Below are 20,110 nucleotides of genomic sequence, written 5' to 3'. Positions count from 1 at the left end.
TTTTGTTAGCCTTATCACGATGTTATTTTAAGGTCTTTGTACATAAACGTATCCTTTGTTTAAATTCATCAAGATGGCAATGGAAAGTAAAATATAGATTTAATTCAAGCTAGAATTGGGCGCAAAAATATCTTCTGTCCCGCGGCAGCGACGAGACCGTTTTTGTAGATATCGAAGCCACTCAAGGGCATCCCCTCTCTAAAAATATTTCTTGAAAGCTGCGCCAATTTGAGTTCGTATACCTGACTGGAATTCGGCCGACAGTTTTCTGCGAAACCAGATCCCAGCAAATCACATTCCCAGACTCGCAAGTCGCGTACACTTTGCTCAGCGTCATTTGACAGTCAGCTCTATATTCCGTTACGGTATGCCCAGCGAATGTGCCAAGGAGGGATCCTAGAAAGAGGATAAATCGATCGGATGAGGAGTCATAAGAAAATGCTTGTATCAGCTAAATGAAATTATTGTCAGATGCGCACAGCCTGAGAAATGGAATATCTTTCCTCCAGCAAGGACTTGACATAACAAACGATCACTGGGGATGGTTCGTACTTCCGGTTTACTACTGTACGTCAGTCTGGTAGACCATACTACAGTTACAGTCTAACTTACACTTGTCTCTCGATCAAGACATCATGTGAAAATGATTCATTTTCTCCCTCGTCTTACTGCCATTTTCAATATAAAAGTACTCTACCTCCGTTAGCATCAAGCAGCCTCAAATTGCCATCCTGCGACTGAACCAAGAGACATCCATCAGCAAGCATGAAGGAGCAGACTTCGCTCGCGACATAGTCTCTTCGTAATTTTCCCGCAACAATGTCGTATCGATAAACGAATCCATCAGCGGAGCCAACGGCGATCTCGGTTTTGCTAATCTGGACGCTCGTGATTGTATCGCTCGGTTCTGCCAAAACTGAATGAGTTGAGTAAGATAATTAGGAAGATTTAGATATTATTTAGTTGTTACTACACCCCAGACGGGAAAAAATATTGGCAATTAAGATTTGGTACTAATTTAATCGCTCAGTCTTGCTTGGTTATGCTCACCTTGTATAGGTTCATAGGATCGACTGCGCAGGTCCCAGATTCTCGCTGTCCCATCGACGGAGCCAGAGACAGCTACAGTGCCTTCCTCGTTGAGTTTCACGCAGTTAACGCGACCAGCATGGCCGCGAAAGCGTCGCACGATCGCCGTATTCGGCACATCCCAGAGAAGAACCTGCTTGTCAAAAGAACTGTTATTAGAATCTGACATCTTTGAAAAAATCGAATGATCACGCAATAATTTCATCATCAAAAATTACAAAGAAAAACATAAGTTTTTATTCCAGAATTTAGCCTTCACACATTTTTACATAAACTTATCGAAAACGATACAAAAAAAAATTCAAATGGGTTCAGAAATATTCATCAAATCGTGTCATAAAATCTCTATTATCCTTTGATATCAAGGAAGATAACAAAGAAAAAATAGTTTCAGGCAATAAAACACCAGAGTCAATTGTAATAATTGAGCAGTAAAACGATTCTTTCAGCCAATATTACCTTGATACGAAGTGCTCCGAGTCGCCAGCACAATCTACATCAGTAACGTCTCGCCCGTGTCCCGAAAAAAGCGCAACACACATGGACTTGAAAGGATTCCATAGCTTGATCGTGCTATCTTTGCCGCACGATAAACAGTAGTTGCCATCGGCGTTCCAACGGACTGCCAGCACGCTGAAAATGAAATTTCAATTTCGATATTTTCCACCTGAGAAGGCGAGATATCTTCATTATCAGGTAATGCAGCTGGCGATATTAAATATTGGTACGTATTGGTATAAATAATAGGCTTAACCAAGATCTAATTATATGAGGGGAAAGATTGAATATCAATACGTAGATGCTTACACAAGTGTTGATAATGTAAATATATTTGCGTCATTTTCAAAATATATTCTCGATCAATCAGTTGAATTTTAATATGTACCTTCTCTGTTTGGAATCCCATTCTCTGCTCTCGACAGCTTGCTCCTGTGCAAAAATACTCGGTCGATTACTTCAGTCGGGATAATTATAGAAGCCATCCTGCCAAGGGTCAAGCCCAAGGTCGCGCTATTTGCAAGAATAAAACGCAAAACGTTTCTAACGTGTCAAAATATCGTCTGTCCCGTTGCCAACTTTCTATAATTGGAGGGGCCGCTGTTCCTTTTTTTGGCGCCAGAACTAGCCGAGATTCAAATCTGCGTTTTTTTTATCAATACTCTTTTTTGTAACCTTAGCGCGGGGCAAATCGCATTTTTCCGTTGCGGTGGAAAATCGAGGCGATATTGATCGATGATTTACCAACCGCAACAATAAAAAAGGAACTTTCAAACCCCCGTATTTTATACGGCAATTGTCGATAGAAACATGTCTAATTAACAGAAGGACCTGTAATATACTCAAAATAATTACGAAAAAGAATATATCAAATTCAATACGCAGATGCTGAATAAGAAGGAAAGAGCTAATCTTGCGGGCATATATTCATAAAATAAACGCTTTGATTGTGCGCAAGTGTTGTTCTTGATAATTACTCCCTTCCTTGGCCCTGTTTGTAAATCATTTCGCAAGGCATGGCCAATTATAGGCAAAGAGGGTACTTTTTCCGCGTGCTCCACGGAGAGCTTCCAATCCCCAGCTCCCTTTTTGCGAAACATCGCTTCTGAAAATTCTATTCATTCAAATCCGCCAAAACTTTCGATAGAAAACTTGTCGTAAAACGTTAAAAATGAAGAATCGAGCATGATTTATTTCGAGCAATACAGTAGGTAGAATTAGGTACAGAAAGATAGAATCGATGAAGAAATTTCAGCAGAATGAAAGAGAGATTGGTTTGTTCGTTCATTTTTTTCTCAAAAGTTCAGTTTCAAATGAGATTCCCGGTTGCACCGACGCCAAGATCTTATCCACATCGGTAGTTATATCAGACAGATTCTTCTCCGAGGGCTTTTTCTCCACAAATACACTCATTCTTAATTTGATAAATTAAAAATTGAACATAAAATAGAAACTTGTCTTTTTGGTATTTGTCGCATGTTCGAAAGAAACTTACTTTTTGTTGTCTGACTTGGTGAGTATCCATGTATTATCAGATGTTTCTGCAGATACTTCTCCACCGTTCGGCATCAGATAAATTTGTTGAAAAGCGACAATCAAAGAACTCACTGATGGGTGTATCCTACATTGTCGCTCACTGCCACTGAAATATAATTTGTTTGAACCTGATCTCATCCTATTTGACTAAATCTAATCCTAAATATGATATCAAATATTTTTGAATAAGAGCAGAAAGGTATAAATCAATAAAACCAACCTGAAAGAGTAAAAAGTATCTTTGGAATTTCCATTTTGCTCGTCGCAAATATAGTAGTGAAAAGCTTCTTTAGAAGCTGCGTTTTGGTGTTCGAGCTTATTCTGTTCTTCCCTCTTCAAAGGTAGATTTTTGTCCAGAAAGCTTTTCACCTCGTTCAAAGGGAAACTCTGGTCGGAATTACCCATCAGAAAGACACAAAAATGGGCTTGTCTTCAAAGGTGATTTTAAAAGTTGCGTAAGAGCCAGAAGCACGCGAAATTATTCCCCCTTTCTTGAGATGCAGATTTATTTAAATTTAAAAACACCATCCTGTGATAAACGAATATCTCTTGCCTTGAATTTTTTGTTGGAAGGAAGAAAGTATCAAATCCAAGATCGATGAAACCGTTTTCAGCGTCAGAAAACATGCTCGTCAGATAAATCATCAGAATGTACACACTCTGCCTGTCGATGTTCGTAGAGTAGACTGTATTTTGGGAGAATATGAGGTAGCCATCAATTGGTGAAAATCGACTGCGAACGCGATTGACCATGTAGATCAGGTCGAATTGCTAAACATACATGTTAAGTTTTTCGCTTATTATATGCGGCCTAATTGCCCTCCCGGTGAGTGTTTGCACATTGAAACCGAACCAATATCAAGAATTTTGTCTACTAAAAGGGGTTTTATATGTTTTCGCTATCTCTGATTTCAAATATTGAATTTACTTTTTCGAGAAATCTAAATAAGAGATAATTTTTGAAACCCCCCTGAGATAAATGGCATTTTTTCTGCAATAAGGAAAAGCGCCATGCAAATTTCGATAGCGGATTTGAAATCTACACCCCAAAATTAGTATTGGGAATAAATTTCAAGTTTATCCGACCAGTAGTTTTCTTAAGTGCAGTGGAATACACCTTCTGTCCGAGCGCCTCTATCCCCCGATTCGTCCCATGCGGGTAATGGAAAATCTCCAATATCTACGTGCAATGAGCGTAAAAAATTGATAGGAACTAGCCTCTTTGCTTATAAATACGAGGAGTAGCTAGGAATTATCTGGAAATGTAGGCAAGGTTAAGGAATGTATATAATTCAATATAGCAGCAGATGTACTTACAGATTCTCTCGAAGCATCTAACTCATATGAGCAAAATAGTTCCGGCAGGCTGTAGCTGTGAATCTTCATTTTCTGTTTTAGGGCTTAGAATATTATCTTGACATATTATTTTTCTATTTGCACCAACACAAGTGTTTATATCTTTACGACATTTAATAAGAAGCACCGATCCTCAAGAAACGAGCTGAAAAAGGACGAGAGTAACTCAGTTAAACCACTCACACCAATTTTTTCGAGTAGATCACTCAAAGTTCTTGTTCAGGTTTGAGAATTACTACATTGATAAGGTGTTTGATCTTAGAAATTTAGATAGAATACTTATTATTGATTTTACGGAACGATACTTTGAGTAATTACTTATCGCCAAGTTACTCTAGCAAATTGTCAATATAAATTGCGCCACGTAAGCAACTATATTTATAACAACAAAACAATTAACTTGATAAAAATAGACCTTATCTGCGTTCAAAACCTGCCCGTGAATACGCATGAATAAATCGTACCAGTCGGTCAGGACGGACAAAAGAAGAGCATGCGAGTATTGCGTGTCGCCGTTTTTAATGGATAGCGAAATCAGAAAATCCTCCTCGGGCTCGAGGAACGAGTGAGTTAGCTTTTTCGTCCTAAGTGCCTCGCAGTTTCCAGAGAAACTTTTGGAAACAGCATTAAGAGCTTCTGCCAGGCCAACTTGCTTTAACCGCTGAGCTTCGGCTAGATCCGGGTGGAAGTACAGGATTTTCTTTTCTTCCTCACCGGTTTTCAGGCTTACTCAATGCACAGCTTGAATGATGGAAAATCACATTCATGGTTCACGATGAGAGCCAAGCTGCAGACTACTCGAACGTTTGGGAAATTAACTTCCGTAAAATATTCTTTCTTGATTTCAATATGAATTGAGTAAGCCGAACCTTCGCGTTTGCACAAAGGAGGGTGGATGATAAAGAAATTATGCAGCATCTGAAAAGGAACAATAATCAAGCTTATTTTTTTGCGAGGTAGATTCAACCATGAGTGACTTTTTTGATTTTTTGAAAGGATAAAGCATGAAGCTGTTAAAACAAAAAGATAAGTTGGCAGACAGAGGTTCTTTGGGTGTGATTTTGCTTTTTAAAGTTTTGAGTGCTAGAATTTTATAAAATCGAAAAAAAAACAAAAGAAAGTATTAGCACCGACTTTCTTTAAAACACTGAATCGTCAAGTAAAACATAAGAATAAGACAACATACAAAGAGAATAAAAGAAAGAGTGTGACAGGTTTTAGTACAGGCTTTGGTGAAAGTGAAGAATTCTAGATGAAATTATTGAGGCTTATTTGAGATTTTCCTTATTTACAAGTTTGTACAGAATAGAAAGCTAAATATCTGAGTTTTCTTTTTTAACTGTTACAGGTGGATTTGAATAGCAGTCAGCAGCGAGATCATCTATGACTTGGCCCAAGTCTTCTAGAGCATGCTGCTGAAGGACGATCCATGTTTGTCGAAGGGGACAGATTTGGTGAGCACATTTTTCACTAAATACGAAATTTGAGTTCGATTTTTTGATGATGATTTTCTGTCCTAGAATCCCTGAGCAAATTTGCCCGCCTAGGATTGTGTTGAAATCAAAGCACCCATCAAAAATTTAAATTTTAAATGAAGCTCACCAATATGTCTCGAGGGGCAGTGGTTTTCCATTTTCATCATAATCAGGCACAGCTTTGACGAACAATATGCAAAATAGCTCGACATCGCATTTTTCACAATAATTAGGCGGTGATTTGCCAAATTCCGGTTGATAGACTATTCGATATTCAGCCTTTTTGAACTTGTACAGCTGGCGTTGCAAGTTCCACAAAATCCGTTGCATGCATAGTTTGAGAAGGGTCTTGAATTCGGGACTCAGAATCGCGGAAAATTCACGCCGTTCCCGGGCCATCAGCCAGGTAAGCTGCGCCATGGGGATCTAAATAAAGCGATGCAGATTTGAGACATTGTCTAGGAAGAAGCTCTTCGGCTTTATAAATAATCATAGTAACTAGTGGAAAATTCTGATGAACCAGACGCATCTGTGACTCTTCCTTGCTATCATTCAGAACGATTCATTTTTGCTTCCGGCGAGAATTTACGAGTGCTCACGCAATACCCATAATCGGTATCGATTCAGTAAAAGGGCGCCGAGGAACTTACCAAGCTTTGGTAGCCTTCTCCGACGTTGAATTGATACCGTTCTATTGCTTGTTTGAAGTGATCGGCATTAAAGGGCCCTACGTTCCACGCTACGTTGTTGCACCATCCCGTGCTCTGAACCCAATGAACTGTGCCAGCATTGAGGAAAATGAGATCACCAGGCTTTTGCGTACATCTAAGGACTGGAATACCGGCATCCTCAAGTTCTTTAAGATTTGGCCACCAGGAACCAGAGAGATAATTGACCTTATTCTCCTGGCACATCTGAAAAATAATTCGTAAGCATTTCCGCGTGGATACACCCAATTACTCAATTAAATCTACTTTCAGGACGCTTTAATCAGGATAAGGATGGATATCTATAGAAATACCGTCGGAGCGTCAGTACAAAATTAATGCTCCTTACGTCTTTGATAAGGTACTGAGGCTTGAGTTCAACATCAAAGGTTCTATCAGAGCATTATTATTGAGAATTATGGTTATGAAAAGAGCTATCAAGTGAACGGATGAACGCTTTTATTTATCGATGCAAAACTATCAAACACTTAAGTGTGACTAAGATGTATTCATCGTGTTTTGAAGATTCTCTTGATAATATATCGGATAGAACATGCTTTTTCTAGTTGAATCTAGCATTTTATGACTAGTTGAATACTCAAAATAGAGCCATAAAGACTAAAGACTTTTTGGCTATTGTAAAACATAAACTGAAACTTTCAGTGAAAGCTTTCATGAGGCCCAAATCCTCAATAAAGTCTTAAGAACCCTGCTGATAAAAAAGTACCTTTTTGATCGCTCCCCAGTATTCTGGAGGCGTACAGAACCACTCCGTGTCTCCTGGTCCAATATTAATATTGACTGCGGGCATGTTTAAATTTTCTTGATGTCCAGGTGTGCGCGAGCCCAACACCTTCATATACAACTGAAGCGTGTTCATTCCTAAAATTGGGTAGCCAACTTGGCTCAATGGATTGCTTCTGTCGTCGAGCCGCAGCCACCAGGGCAGTTTATTGATTTCGTCAAGGTGTTCGCCGAATAATTTCGGCTCGCTGAGATCCACATTGGTTCCAAATTTGATTTGCTTGTTCATTCGAATGACGAATTCTCCCTCTAAGCCAGCGTCTGAGAGCTTTCTTTTGCGGCATTTAAAATCTACAAAGATTTGATAAAAAAAGTTCACCTGGAAGAAAAGTTCACTTACCACGAGTTTCGACAAAAGACTTTACTTGGTACTTCGCATAAGTTTGAACAGTAGATCGCTGCTTAGTCGAGTGTGTTTCCCACTGATTACGGCCCCACTCATCGAGATTAAATTCAGGAGCTAGGATAAGAACATAAGTATTTTGCGGTAGGATACGAAATGCATAAATATCAATAATTGGCCAATCTTCTCAACTATCATATGAGCGATTAAAATATACGAAAATACATCTTCGAAAGCAAATTAAAATAGAAACATAGATTCTATTCTATTTTTGTATGTCTATGTCAGATATTTTGATCGCGTACAGATAATGTTCAAATGAAAGGGACCCCGATTGAATTTTTAATACCAAAGCTCAAGTGAATCTTAGGGCTTTCTACACATATTTAATTAATTACGAAAGGATATAATAATTTTTAGATTTTTTAACATTAAGAAACATTTATGAAATTCAACTGGAAGCGATAAAACATAAATTCGCTTTGAAAATATGCCTCGAAACCGAAAGCGAAGCGAAAAATTTCGCTCTCCGCTTTAAAACGCCTACGTTATTTAGTGACTCAGTTTTGCTCGTGTCTCGGACAGACTATTTTTTAATCCCGTGAGTTTTTCTTCTCTTTCCGCGGATTTTAAACCGTATTCTTTGAAAGAGAAAAAAAGTCGATGTCCGAACAAGTGCTAAAATTCATTCCAGTGAAGTCGGTAATCGATCCTGGTTTTTGGGAATCGCTTACGAAGAAAAAGCTTGACGAATGGAAACTGGACGATTCAGAAAAGCCGCTAGAATGGTCGTATTCTCCCGGAAAAAGTTTCATTCGTTTCGACTACGATGCACTCGAAAAGCCATCGTCGGTGTCTTGTGGAACACTTCGCAATTTTAACACGATTGAGGACTTTAAAAAGCTCGACAAAAAAGAATATCTAAAAGAAGCTCTTGGAGAGATCAGAAATAACATTCAAAATTCGGATTCTATCGAGTGGCAAAGGCTCTTTCTTCCGAAGATCATCACCTTTTCCGACCTGAAAAAATATCACTACACGTTTTGGGTCTGCTTTCCAACCATGAAGCTTTCCAAACCGATCAGTATCAAGTCCTCTCGATCTCTCAATGCCACCGAATTGCAGCAACTAGAACACAGCGAACAGCACAAAGAAAATTTCTTTCTTCTAGTCAAAAATCATCGTCGACCCTTTCAGCAAGCGACAAAGATCATCAAAGAAGAGGGAAAAGATGCAAACGTTGTATTTTGCTTTGAGGATCACGTGAATCAAGATGAAACGCCAGAAAACGCAGTTGGAATCATGGCAAGAAATTTAATTTTCTTCATTTGGTCGAGACTTGGGCTCAATCAATTCAAAATATGCTCCGTGCGATCAACTTTGAAGCAGGAAAACGGCTCGTTCTCGCGCGATTTTTCCTCCAGCCGACTCTACGAGCTGTGCATTTCTAACGACACGGAGGAAACGAATGGCGCAGGATGGGAGCCCTTCAAGGACAAATTAGCGCCAAAGAAAATCGACCTTTCAGCGTCAATGGACTCCCGCCAGCTCGCCGCGAATGCAGTTGATCTCAATCTCAAACTCATGAAGTGGCGATTGCAGCCAAGCATCGATCTCGAGATTATCAAGGAGAAGAGGATTCTTTTGCTTGGCTCGGGCACACTTGGTTGTAACGTTGCGAGAGCGCTTATCGGATGGGGCGTACGGTAAAAGTGCTGTTCCCAACTGTATATAAATTCCGTTTCAGGCACATCACATTCGTTGACAATGGAAAGGTCAGCTACTCCAACCCGGTTCGCCAGTCGCTGTTCAACTTTGCCGATAGCGAGAAAAAGGCGGCCAAAGTTGAGGCAGCTGCTGCCTCTTTAGCGCTCATTTCTCCAAATGTTACTACCCGCGGAGTGAAGCTTTCCATCCCCATGCCCGGCCATCATATTGACTTGGAGACTACATCAAGTAGCGTGAAGGAACTGGAGAGCTTGATCTCGGAACATGACGTTGTTTATTTGCTGATGGATACGAGAGAGTCGAGGTGGCTTCCAACAGTGATCGGGAAATCAATGGACAAGTTGGTAATCAACGCAGCGCTTGGCTTCGACACATTTATGGTCATGCGGCATGGCGTCTCCCCTGAACGAGATACGGGCGATTTACAGCTTTCGGCTGCGGAAGAGAGTAAAACCGGAGCGCGCATTTGCCATCTCGGATGTTATTTTTGCAATGATGTCGTTGCTCCTGCCAATTCAACGGCAGATCGAACGCTTGACCAGCAATGTACCGTTTCCCGCCCCGGTTTGTCAATGATCGCAGCCGCCTATGCCGCCGAATTGATGGTTTCTGTTCTTCAGCACCGCGACGGAATAAGAGCAAAAGCTGGAGTACGACCAAATGATCACGAAGAATCTTGCCTCGGCCTAGTGCCCCATCAGATTCGCGGCTTCCTCGGCCAAATGCATACAATTTTGCCGACGACGGAGGCATTCGAACAGTGCACAGCATGCTCGAGCAGGATTATCAAGCATTACCAAGAGGGAGGGATCGACTTTTTGATGAATGTTTTCAACTCTTCCGCTGGTAAGCTCAAAAAATCAATCATATCGCTCGGTTTTCATTAAAATATCATCTTTAGGATTTCTCGAGGACTTAACAGGACTGACTGAACTACACGCTGCCGCAGCTGAAATAGAAATCCTCGGCTTTTCTTCGGACGATGAATAGTTATTCTCCTTTTCCTTAACCTTGCTCGCTTTCCTCAATTCAATAAAACAGCCAATTTCACGGGAAAGCGACTTGAATTTCAATATTTAAACTTTATCTAAGCAAAAAAGAATGGACGTTTTGATACTTTGTGTTGTACACACGGTTATTTATATACCTTGGGCAAATTGCTTACGCACTTCACAGGGGTGTTTCGGAACTTTGTCAACAAGCCATTTCGTTGTAAACAAAGACAGGTTTATATCAAGCGCTTGGGACAATCCCCTCAGAATCGTCACTGGATTCTGCTTACTCAGGCAGAAATCGTACAACTGAAATGAGAACAATTAAAGCACGTAAAAGTAAATTGCTTGGTTATTTAAAGTTCTATAGAATATAAGAATCGTACCTTTTGGGAAAGAGCTTCTGCTTTTGTTTCTATGTTGATTACGGGAGTAACTGGGAAAAGTTGCGACCTCTCGACTTTTAATTTCGGCAGTGGAGCTATAGACCTCAATTTGCATCCTAAATCAGAATTTAACCAGAAAAATCAACTTCTACTTTGGCTTTTATATCTTTATCAGAGGGCTGAGGCCTTACCTAGAGTAGCAGTTATTTCAGGATAGGGTTCATCAACACTCGCATGGGATAAAATTTCGCCGGAAGATGCATTTTCCAGAACATGTCTTTGAATAAGCTCTGGATACGCAACTTTAAAATTTCCACCGTTTAAAATTTGATTCTCTACCATCCGATAAATCCTAAAAATAAACATAGAGATATTTTTCTTTTTAGTCGTTTATTCTCACAGAGAAAAATTTATTTGAAAGGGTTAAGAAAAAAAAACTGAACTTGGAGTCGTTGAAATATTTTTTTCAATAAAGAGAAGGAGGGCAATAATGATAATTTTAGGTCATTTTTAAAGATTGAAAGGAGACGGAAAATAACGGGATGATTTTTGCATTTTTGAAAGTTTTTTAAAACATTTTTTGAAGGAAGGCGGAATCCAAATAATATGAAAGGGCAGTAGAGATTCGTCCGCATGCTACATGTAAATTAGAATTGGAAAAAATAGTGTTTTCAATGATATTTAAATGTTTAAAAGCGCATGTCACATGTGTTCGACCTCACGATAATTCCGAATACAAGTTGAATGATTACTGTAGCTTTCTTTTTTTCAATTGACAAGGTTTTTCTGGAACTTCTTGGCTCACTCCATTTGCTGGGGCATTTGCTGTTGGGGCATCAGTTGTGGAGCTTGTTGCTGTTGCCCCTGGTTTACGTTGTTGCTCAGGTTCTTCAGAACGTCGTCCAGAAGTTGGAGAGCGCGGTGCAGTTGAACTTCGATCCAACTTTACGAGGTTACAAAAATACTCTTCGTTGAATTCTATGATAGACTTCTATTTTGCCAAAATCTTTGTTTTATCTTTATCAAAAAATTGCAGTGTTTCCAACGACTGAAGCCCTGAAAAACACTAGATTGTTTGGAGATTTCATTTTTTTCTGGCCAGGCACTAGTATGGCTGAATATAGAGATTGACGCAAATTCAAAATGAGTCCTCTGCAATTAAATTTATCTTTAGAGATAGAGCAGCATTATGTAACCGTAGCAAGGACATTCTTTGATCGTTCTCCTGTTGTACTCAGGGCCCCAGCCCTTGACGAAGGAAGCTCGAAGCATACAAAGTCGTCTTAGGTCATCGACACCAACGCTTGTGTATGAAGGAGGCATACCGTTGTTTCGCCCAGTGCCGTCATTTATCGATCGAAACTGAATTCAGTGGAGCATTAACATTTTTTAATTGATTCTCTTCTTTTCCATAAAAATGAGGGAAGAATCAATTCAGAATTCCGCCCCTCATAAAAATTTTATTTAAATCAGTGATTTGAATTTTAAATTTGAAAATAAAAAATGGCTTACCGTTTCCATGCTTGTTTGTTGCGTAGCCTTCACTTGAGTTTCCATCTCTCTGTCACAGTGATCCAGACTGAAGACTTTAATCTGGCACTAGAAAAAATGTTAGAGTATTGGGAAAAAAAGTCTTCATCTTACTTCGGGATGAATTTTATGAACGAGCTGTCCAGGTTTCTTCTGTTCCATGTAGTCCAAGAAAGAGCTGTAGACAAAAATCGCATTTTCGCTAAAAAGAGCATACAGTAAGAAAAGTGCGTTTCATGGATGCTTTTAGAACTGAAGGAACTGCCAAAATTATGCATTTTATCAGATGCAGATAACGCAAAAAAATGCTTCATCAGTTGAAATAATTGTCTCAAAATAAAGCATTTCGAAATTTATTATTTTCTTTGTTGCGAGATCGGCATTTTATAAAATGCATAAGTAGTTATCGTAATTATGCCATTGAATTTAAATTGAAGGAAATTACGAAAGGCCACTGCGGGAGAATTTCATAAGGCTCTTTTTTATAGTTTTATACCTCTCGTTGGTGAGCCAAACATCTGAGCCGTTGACGATTTTGAGCTTCATGCCTTTTCCGATGTGCATTCGGACATCTTCTGATTTGTCTTTTCTGTGGACGTTGGAGAGCTGCCCCAGACAGAATCTGTCGTTGCCGGCAGGATCGACAAATCCATCGATTGTTACTGTATCATAGTGCGAGCTCACGCGGAACGTCTCTCCGACTTGAACATCATCTAAAAGATATTAGACTTTCAATTTTTCACTCTTATATAATCTTGGATAAGACCTAAGATTTACTTAGCATATATTAAATATACATTATAGATAGTTTTATATTTCAAATAATAAATTGCTCGAAATTTGTATATAAAAATAAATCTATATGATATAGACTATATCAATAAATCAAGCAAAGCAATTTGAAATTTGCGCATGTATTTTGCGCTCCAGGCAACCCCACACCGGGTGTTCCAGTGCTCCACCGACTGCTTGTCCGAATGCTCCGCCAAACTGAACAAGACAACAAAAAATGATCCCTCGTTTGTTAGGTTATCTCTTGATTTTCGGCTTTGGCGGAGCGACATGGTGGTTTTTCCTCATGTCCAAGTTGGAGAGAATTCAAGATTTGCACCATCAGCTGTACATGGGCCTTCGCGATTATTCGAATCACTGGCCGCTCGAAAAGGTCAAATTCATGGAAGAAGAGTGCTTTGACAAGTATAGAAATGAACTAGTCACTCAGCGTTCTAAGCAGGCATTTTTCCGAAAACAGGAAGAGAAACATATGCAAGGCTTCGCGTCTATTCCGGGAGTTATGGAAACATCGATGAAGATCATGGAACACACCAAGAAAATGCAGGGAAAAGTAAAGACGATACAGGACAGGGGCTGGAAATTCTTGAAGATAACAATTTAATTTGTAAGTTGAGATTGAATCTATCAAGTAGGCTTTATAAGATCTGTGACGCGCCAAAGATATTGAATTTTATGACGATTTAAAACATGAAGTCTTCTTTTAATTTACCAGCCCAATTAAGAGTGAAAATAAGGTTGAAGTTTCCGAAAATGACCTTGAAACATTCATCTCTGGCATGGAAAATATCGAAGAATCCGTCGCAACCATCAAGAAGCTATTTGACAACATGAGCCAGGACTACAAACGGAACGAGGATATTTTCGAAGATCTCAAGATCTGGTACGGTTATCACGGCTGCGCGGATGGCAAGGAACACTGCGACGACTACGAGCGCATCGAAATGATCTCCGTGAAGGAGGGAATGCTCGGCATGCTCGATTCAGTCGTGAGCGATCTTTTTGTAAAAGGCGACTGCTCAGTAAAAGGAAACATCGGAACCGCTGACGTCGAGCCGTGGATCGCCGCTGTGGATAATAAACTCAATAAAGTGGAAACTGAGATGAACGTTTACGGAATCTCGCGAAATATGGATGATATGTTTGTACTACAAAAGGATGTTGGGGATTTGTGGGAGAACGTGAAAGAGCTAACCGATGCTGCAGCGCATTTTAAGAATGATACGCAGTTGTATCACGATCAGAATTTCGATTTGGCTGAGGATGTTTATGGCTTACAATATGAATGGTACAAAACTAACAGGAACACGGTCCACACAAGGTTCAACAAGGAAATCATTAAAAATTGACACTTTAAAAACAGGGAAATGTCTGCTCGACAGAAGATTCCTTAGAAAAGAATATAAGTAATTTAGGACCCTTTGAAAGTTCTATGTGGTCGATTCCCGCGGCTTTGGCAAATATCGAGGTTCACTTTCAGTTCGAAATCTTCGACCAAGAACGATGGCAAGAAGGCATCTGGATGGTCGGCAATTACACAGAAAAAGCACGCGATAACTTTCAATTGTACAAGGAAAGCGACAAAAGTCTCAAATCAAAGATGGCGAAAAACAACTTGATCGCATTTATCAAAAAGTTCGACAAGTACACCTCGACCGTGGACGAGTTCGAGAGGAAGATTCTTGGAGCGGAAGAGGACTTTAAAAGCCGAGGAAAGACGCTGAAAGAAAATTGGTTCCTACATACGGGAGAGATGGGCTGGTCGATCAAAAATATCCAAACTACTGGCATGGATCTCGGCTGGTTACAATAACTTACGGCATCAATCTTTCTTTAATTTGGGAATAAAATAATTGAACTTCAATTATAACTTGTAAATCAAATTTGTTCCTAACAAAAGGAAAACAATTAAATCTTGAAACGATTCGAGAAAAAACGATTTGATAAACATGGATAGATATAAATTTAATTGTCCGATATAGATTAAATTGTTACCTTCGTAATATGTAATCGTGCACCAATCGCCAGGTTGAGGGATCGAATGCTCCAGATTCCGCCTACTTTGCGAGTAATATCCGTTTGGGTAGTTGTTGAAGTTGCTGAAGCAAGACACACTCTTGTCGAATCGAGGGTCATTTTGTCGGATGTCACATGGACGGTGCTATGATTACACGGTTGATTTATGATCAATTATTAGATACTATCTCTTCTGATTATTTGTAATTGAAGTTGACGTTTCATAATGTTGGTTTTCGTAATTTATTAGTTGGCAAGCTTTCGGCATTTCGCCATCATCAGGCCAGGTGAAACGGGACAAGACCACCTGGCCTGATGATGGCGAAATGCCGAAAGCTTGCCAACTAATAAATTACGAAAACCAACAATCTTCTGATTATATGAATAATAAACCAATTAAACAGCTGAAAGATTTCATTCGGCTTACATCTATTCTCTTTTGTGGTATCATCTCGTCGCCCGTCTTCTGATGATGAGCCAGTGGATCAGACAATTTGATCCCGCCTGGACCAGCCAGGGAGATGTTGCAACGATTCATATCTAGGTTCGAAGCAATTAGGTCAACGAAAAAGCGGAAGGAAAAAACCTGATCCTTGAACGATTCTTTCATAATGAAATGGGTTCACGCAGACCATGTCCAACTTGAGATCGTAGGCGAATTGGCAGGTTGGGATGTTTCTCAGCTCGTTTTTGTGTAGATCTGGAAATCTCCACAGCTTAGAGTAGACTGAATTGAGAGATGATTCATTCATACTGTGAAATCTAAATACTTATGTGCGGAAAGCCCTTTCGCCCAGCCACTTGAAGTCGACCATCCAAAGTTCTTTGAATCGTCACACAGCCAGTCTGAGAGCCTCTGAAAAAACGCAGTCTTGAGACTTGCTCCCTTTTGAAAATCAGCCGACTTTAGCCGGTCCAAGAAGAAGGAAACTTACCCGTTTGATGTGATGGCTCGGATCAGACTATCTTGCTCCTCTTTTTTATCTTTCAGCTTCTAAAGAACAAAATTGAAAAATTGCGCTCGTTAAAGTTCCATCGAATCTATCGTAGTTGATATGGCGAAGTTTTCTTAGGTTATAGAGAATTATCTGATAAAATGTATCGATTGATAATAAAATTAATTTCTTGCAATTTAGTTGACTTGAATCTAAAGAATCTTCCACGAAAAGGTTTATTTTAGATCTTACTGAGGATGAAGCACTTTTGCTGACTTAACTCTTGACGTATGCCTTTAAAAATGGCACCACATTCATTCAATATTTAACAATATCTGTTAATACTAATAGAGGATGATCAAACCAAACTGAAAAGAAGCAATTACCTTAACGAGGGACTCGATCGCCCGCTTTGCAAAAGACTCGTTCTCGCCCCCTTGGCGATGGCACATCAACTTGTGAACAACGGCCTAGAATAACCATTGCATTAATAGCTGATGCAATCTGTTGTTATGAAACCTTGAAATATTCATAAGAGGTCAAGTAATTAGATAAACTCTTCTCCGAGTAAAGTGTAACACAAATAGAACATTCCGAAGAGTCAGAAAGGAAATTCTTCTCAAAGAAAAACTCCAGTTTTTAATAAGTTTTGTTTCAGAGGCAATTTTAAAAGAAGGAAAAGACTCGAAGACAAAATAAGGTAGACTAATGAGCTTATAAAAACTAGATGCTAGAATTCGAATTTTTAAGGGGACTTGACCTCAAATGAAGATGATTTAGAACTGACTTTAGTTACCTGTTCATTTTCCGTTGCATTAGTGTGTGGCATCATGGCCATGCCGTGACCTGCGCCCATTCCGTGCATGGTTAGACCGGAGTAAGTGCTAACTTTGTCGATCAAAACTCAAGTTTTTCCAGAAAAAATACACAATCTCGCGCCGCCTAACCACAAAACATAAGATAAGTCAGTCTAAATTCAGATTCAAAAATTAAAATTATAATCCTTGGAAAACCAATTAACCGAAATACAATTGATTTGCATCAATCTAAATTCAAAAACCAGTCGAGGAATTAAGCACCCTCATTCAAGCGCGTAATTAAGTGCTCTTCAAAAGCAAATCAGTTTTCAGGAATCAACGAGGAGTTTCTCCAGACACTGATTTTGCAAGAAAGATATGCTGCTTTTTACGGCACTCGTTATTGGCGCATTTGCCGCCGAAAACGATTATGGCATCCATATGGGCGAGTTTACAGAGCCAATCTGCAAGAAAGACTGGTGCACGACTACTTCGCTTGTAACGTAAGAAACTAAAGTAACAGTAACATGTAAATTTAGCAAATGTATTTGAAAAGAAAGTAGAGAAAGTAGTGTTGTATTTACAAGTGAAATTTTTAAAGTGATATGTGGTGCAAGGAACTTGGCGGAAAAAATTGTGAATACACGTGTCAGATCCTCTTCAGCTTAGGTAACTTTCAAAGAGAAACTTTTCACTGAGCTTTGATTCTAGTTTCGGATGAAGTTGAAACAGAATGCGAAGACAAGCCGATCGAATTGGGAAAACGCAAATGGAGCCAGAATGAGTTTTTCTACGCGCCAATTTAAACTTGCGCTCTTTTCTGACGAGAAGTGTGTTTGATAATTATCCTTTTTTTTATATATAATGCGTATAATATAATTTTGGCAGTTGCAGGGAATAAACAAAAATCATGAAAAACCAAATGTGTTGTGTTGTTGTTTTTTTTTTACTTGCGCTTTTTCTTTTTCGATTTATTCTTGCGAGTACACTTGGGGCAATACCATTCACCTTCTGGAACGGGCCCGGTGATACCGATACAGACGTTGTGATACCAGTCTGAAATATAAGGTTTATAAAGAAGGCTGATTGTCCCAGTGAATCGGGGACGGTATAAATCTTGATTCCTATGTGGGGTTTAGAGGTATATAGGTTTTTCGACCAATCACAGAACGTTATTCCTCTTTTGAGCCTCTCACAGGCCATCAACTTTTATTTTATCAAGGCTTTGCCTCATGAATACTACAAAAACGGCCGGGAATCTAGTAACCACAAAGTTAAAAACGGCAAAAATTTGTATCAAAACTTCAAGTTACCTTCACAATCCCCATCACAGCCAATCATGGGTGTTCCATCGTCAAGTTTCCCACAACTTGGGCAGCGCCATTCTTTTTCCTCGAAAGATGTGTAGTACTGTCTTCCGTCAGCGTCCGTGACAGCATAAACGCCTTGCGGAGCAACTGGATTGGGTGGTATTGTTTCTGTTACGTCTTGCTTCGTAACTGTTTGCACCGTGATTGTAGTAGCTTTTTCTAGGGATCAAAATTTTACGACTATTTTTCATGATTATTAAAATAAAGAAACCCTGTCCTTTTGACTCTTCAGACTTTCGCTTTTGTTTTTGCTTTGACTTTTCAGATTTCGGCTCTTTCGTCTTGACTTTTTCAAGCTTCGGCGTCTTTGATTCCTTGATCTCTTGCTTTTTCGCCACTAAAAGAAAGCGTTATCGATTTTCTTTGACATAATTAGAGGAAAATGATTTCATGCAATGGCGATAAAGGAGAAAGAAAAGGATGAAAAGGCATGCAAAAAGGGTTGTTCATAAAAATAATACTTCCTGGACGATACCTGTAAATCAGGAGCATTTTCAATGTTGACATTGAAAAAACAACTGATCAGGATTTTTGAAAATATTTTTTTAGAAAAAGCCGATAACTGAGGTTCGGTAAATGTGTGTTTTTTCGGAAGTGTTTAACCTGTCTCTTTAAATGAAATTGAAAGAGCTTGCCACGATCTACTGTTCTTTACCAATTTAATAACAAGTCCTTGAAAATACAAATCAATTCTCTAAAAAGTAAAGCGACAAAGTTAGATGCAACAACTAGTGATTTAAAAGGACGCAAACCTGTTTTCTCCTCTTTCTCCTTGTCTTTCTTTTTCTCCTTGGCTTTTTCTTTTTTGATTTTCTCATGGACTTAATCTTGGCGTGAAAAGGAGGCATTCAAAATTTTTAAAAACATACCAAGCGCTGGTGGAGGTTTAATTTTAGGAGTCACTATTTTGTCCGATCGTTTTTCCTTTTCCTTTTTCCTTGAAAGAGAAATTAATCTTATCGGTTTTAAGAGGAACGTACAGTTTCGGCTTTTTCGCGCTTTCTAAGTCTTCCTTGTCATCTTTTTTCCTCTTCAAGCCTACGGAAGAGCCATTTAACTTGAGCTTCACCATGAGTGGCTTCTCCGGTTTCTCAGCTGTCGACTTTTCTTCCTTTGCTTCGAACTTCGGAGTCTTCTCCGGCTTGGGCATCTTTTCTGCTTTGGGCGTCTTCTCTGGCTTCGGTATTCTCAATTTCTCCACTTTCTCCTTTTCTTTCTCTTTTTCCTTTTTGCGTTTCTCTTCTTTCTCGGCGCTAACCAACTTCTTTGACTCACTTTTAGGCTCCGCTTTCGACTCTTTCGGCTCCTTCGGCTTTTTGGGAAGAGGAATCGTAATCTATAAATTTAGAATCAGCGCACGAAATCTTATTGATTTTTTCTATCGCCATAAAAGTTAAGGCGGGAAAGTTTAAATATCTATTTATAAAAAATTCAGATGATTCAGAAAGTAATTCGTACCTTAGGAGTGCTCATTTGAACCGGAGGAAAAATCGGCTTCGGCGCTGGTGGAATGATCTCCGAGTCTGAATCCGAGCTCAAGTCCAAGCCATCGGTAGAAACAGGCTTCGGCGGGGGTTCTTTCACAATTGGCATCGGTAGCTTCTCTAGCATCGGTTTGATCTTTTCTGGAGTGTCAAATCCAGAGACGCCCGAACTCATGGTCGAGTTGAATGAGCTGTTCGCGGAGCCGCCGCTCTGGGAGCTCTCACGCCAGAGTTTTAAATTCAACTCATTAAACAATTTTCGATAAGAAAAA

General features: G+C 39.4%; 7 protein-coding genes and 1 long non-coding RNA gene across 9 annotated transcripts; 2 read left to right on the top strand and 6 right to left on the bottom strand.

Moving 5' to 3' along the window:
- Positions 1 to 21: 21 nt before the first annotated feature.
- Positions 22 to 2,700, bottom strand: LOC145700054 (WD repeat domain-containing protein 83-like). The gene is made up of 7 exons (XM_081777315.1): positions 2,575 to 2,700; positions 1,976 to 2,047; positions 1,549 to 1,722; positions 1,051 to 1,238; positions 698 to 916; positions 243 to 396; positions 22 to 198 (listed from the first exon to the last, which is right to left on the bottom strand). Exons 1-7 carry the CDS (start codon positions 2,685 to 2,687, stop codon positions 105 to 107), a joined length of 1,014 nt encoding a protein of 337 aa, XP_081633441.1. The 5' UTR covers positions 2,688 to 2,700; the 3' UTR covers positions 22 to 104.
- Positions 2,701 to 2,768: 68 nt separating this feature from the next.
- On the bottom strand, positions 2,769 to 3,549 carry LOC145700062 (uncharacterized). Its single transcript, XM_081777326.1, has 3 exons — positions 3,344 to 3,549; positions 3,083 to 3,229; positions 2,769 to 3,001 (listed from the first exon to the last, which is right to left on the bottom strand). The coding sequence occupies exons 1-3, from the start codon at positions 3,526 to 3,528 to the stop codon at positions 2,872 to 2,874; spliced, it is 462 nt and encodes a 153-aa protein (XP_081633452.1). The 5' UTR covers positions 3,529 to 3,549; the 3' UTR covers positions 2,769 to 2,871.
- Positions 3,550 to 3,567: 18 nt separating this feature from the next.
- Positions 3,568 to 5,397, bottom strand: LOC145698341 (vacuolar fusion protein CCZ1 homolog). Its single transcript, XM_081775540.1, has 5 exons — positions 5,349 to 5,397; positions 4,917 to 5,208; positions 4,614 to 4,693; positions 4,441 to 4,514; positions 3,568 to 3,894 (listed from the first exon to the last, which is right to left on the bottom strand). Exons 1-5 carry the CDS (start codon positions 5,395 to 5,397, stop codon positions 3,568 to 3,570), a joined length of 822 nt encoding a protein of 273 aa, XP_081631666.1.
- Positions 5,398 to 5,410: 13 nt separating this feature from the next.
- LOC145700047 (lysine-specific demethylase 6A-like) lies at positions 5,411 to 11,262 on the bottom strand. The gene is made up of 8 exons (XM_081777304.1): positions 11,106 to 11,262; positions 10,915 to 11,030; positions 10,684 to 10,837; positions 7,806 to 7,925; positions 7,389 to 7,756; positions 6,605 to 6,868; positions 6,082 to 6,380; positions 5,411 to 5,949 (listed from the first exon to the last, which is right to left on the bottom strand). The coding sequence occupies exons 1-8, from the start codon at positions 11,254 to 11,256 to the stop codon at positions 5,793 to 5,795; spliced, it is 1,629 nt and encodes a 542-aa protein (XP_081633430.1). The 5' UTR covers positions 11,257 to 11,262; the 3' UTR covers positions 5,411 to 5,792.
- On the top strand, positions 8,372 to 10,757 carry LOC145700043 (ubiquitin-like modifier-activating enzyme ATG7). The gene is made up of 3 exons (XM_081777301.1): positions 8,372 to 9,514; positions 9,556 to 10,382; positions 10,438 to 10,757. The coding sequence occupies exons 1-3, from the start codon at positions 8,472 to 8,474 to the stop codon at positions 10,524 to 10,526; spliced, it is 1,959 nt and encodes a 652-aa protein (XP_081633427.1). The 5' UTR covers positions 8,372 to 8,471; the 3' UTR covers positions 10,527 to 10,757.
- A 31-nt stretch (positions 11,263 to 11,293) lies between the features above and the next one.
- LOC145700050 (SMAD family member 4-like) lies at positions 11,294 to 17,158 on the bottom strand. Its single transcript, XM_081777308.1, has 12 exons — positions 16,984 to 17,158; positions 16,574 to 16,657; positions 16,188 to 16,246; positions 16,023 to 16,108; positions 15,839 to 15,979; positions 15,680 to 15,792; positions 15,232 to 15,397; positions 12,941 to 13,157; positions 12,559 to 12,646; positions 12,427 to 12,513; positions 12,117 to 12,276; positions 11,294 to 11,858 (listed from the first exon to the last, which is right to left on the bottom strand). Exons 1-12 carry the CDS (start codon positions 17,050 to 17,052, stop codon positions 11,716 to 11,718), a joined length of 1,413 nt encoding a protein of 470 aa, XP_081633434.1. The 5' UTR covers positions 17,053 to 17,158; the 3' UTR covers positions 11,294 to 11,715.
- Positions 17,159 to 17,198: 40 nt separating this feature from the next.
- On the bottom strand, positions 17,199 to 20,094 carry LOC145700051 (uncharacterized). 2 transcript variants are annotated; one of them, XM_081777309.1, is made up of 8 exons: positions 19,813 to 20,094; positions 19,335 to 19,690; positions 19,224 to 19,291; positions 19,107 to 19,175; positions 18,958 to 19,026; positions 18,577 to 18,691; positions 18,298 to 18,512; positions 17,199 to 18,040 (listed from the first exon to the last, which is right to left on the bottom strand). In XM_081777309.1, exons 1-8 carry the CDS (start codon positions 20,011 to 20,013, stop codon positions 17,931 to 17,933), a joined length of 1,203 nt encoding a protein of 400 aa, XP_081633435.1. In that variant the 5' UTR covers positions 20,014 to 20,094; the 3' UTR covers positions 17,199 to 17,930. The 2 variants fall into 2 exon arrangements, with proteins under 2 accessions (XP_081633435.1, XP_081633436.1); XM_081777310.1 differs by lacking the exon at positions 18,958 to 19,026.
- On the top strand, positions 17,312 to 17,931 carry LOC145700067 (uncharacterized). The gene is made up of 3 exons (XR_014134141.1): positions 17,312 to 17,487; positions 17,586 to 17,653; positions 17,696 to 17,931. It is a non-coding gene; the product is annotated as an uncharacterized LOC145700067 (long non-coding RNA).
- Positions 20,095 to 20,110: the final 16 nt, after the last annotated feature.

Source organism: Oikopleura dioica, chromosome 2 (genome assembly GCF_907165135.1).
Source record: "Oikopleura dioica chromosome 2, OKI2018_I68_1.0, whole genome shotgun sequence".
Lineage (NCBI taxonomy): Eukaryota > Metazoa > Chordata > Appendicularia > Copelata > Oikopleuridae > Oikopleura > Oikopleura dioica.
This window is presented reverse-complemented; position numbering and strand designations above follow the sequence as displayed.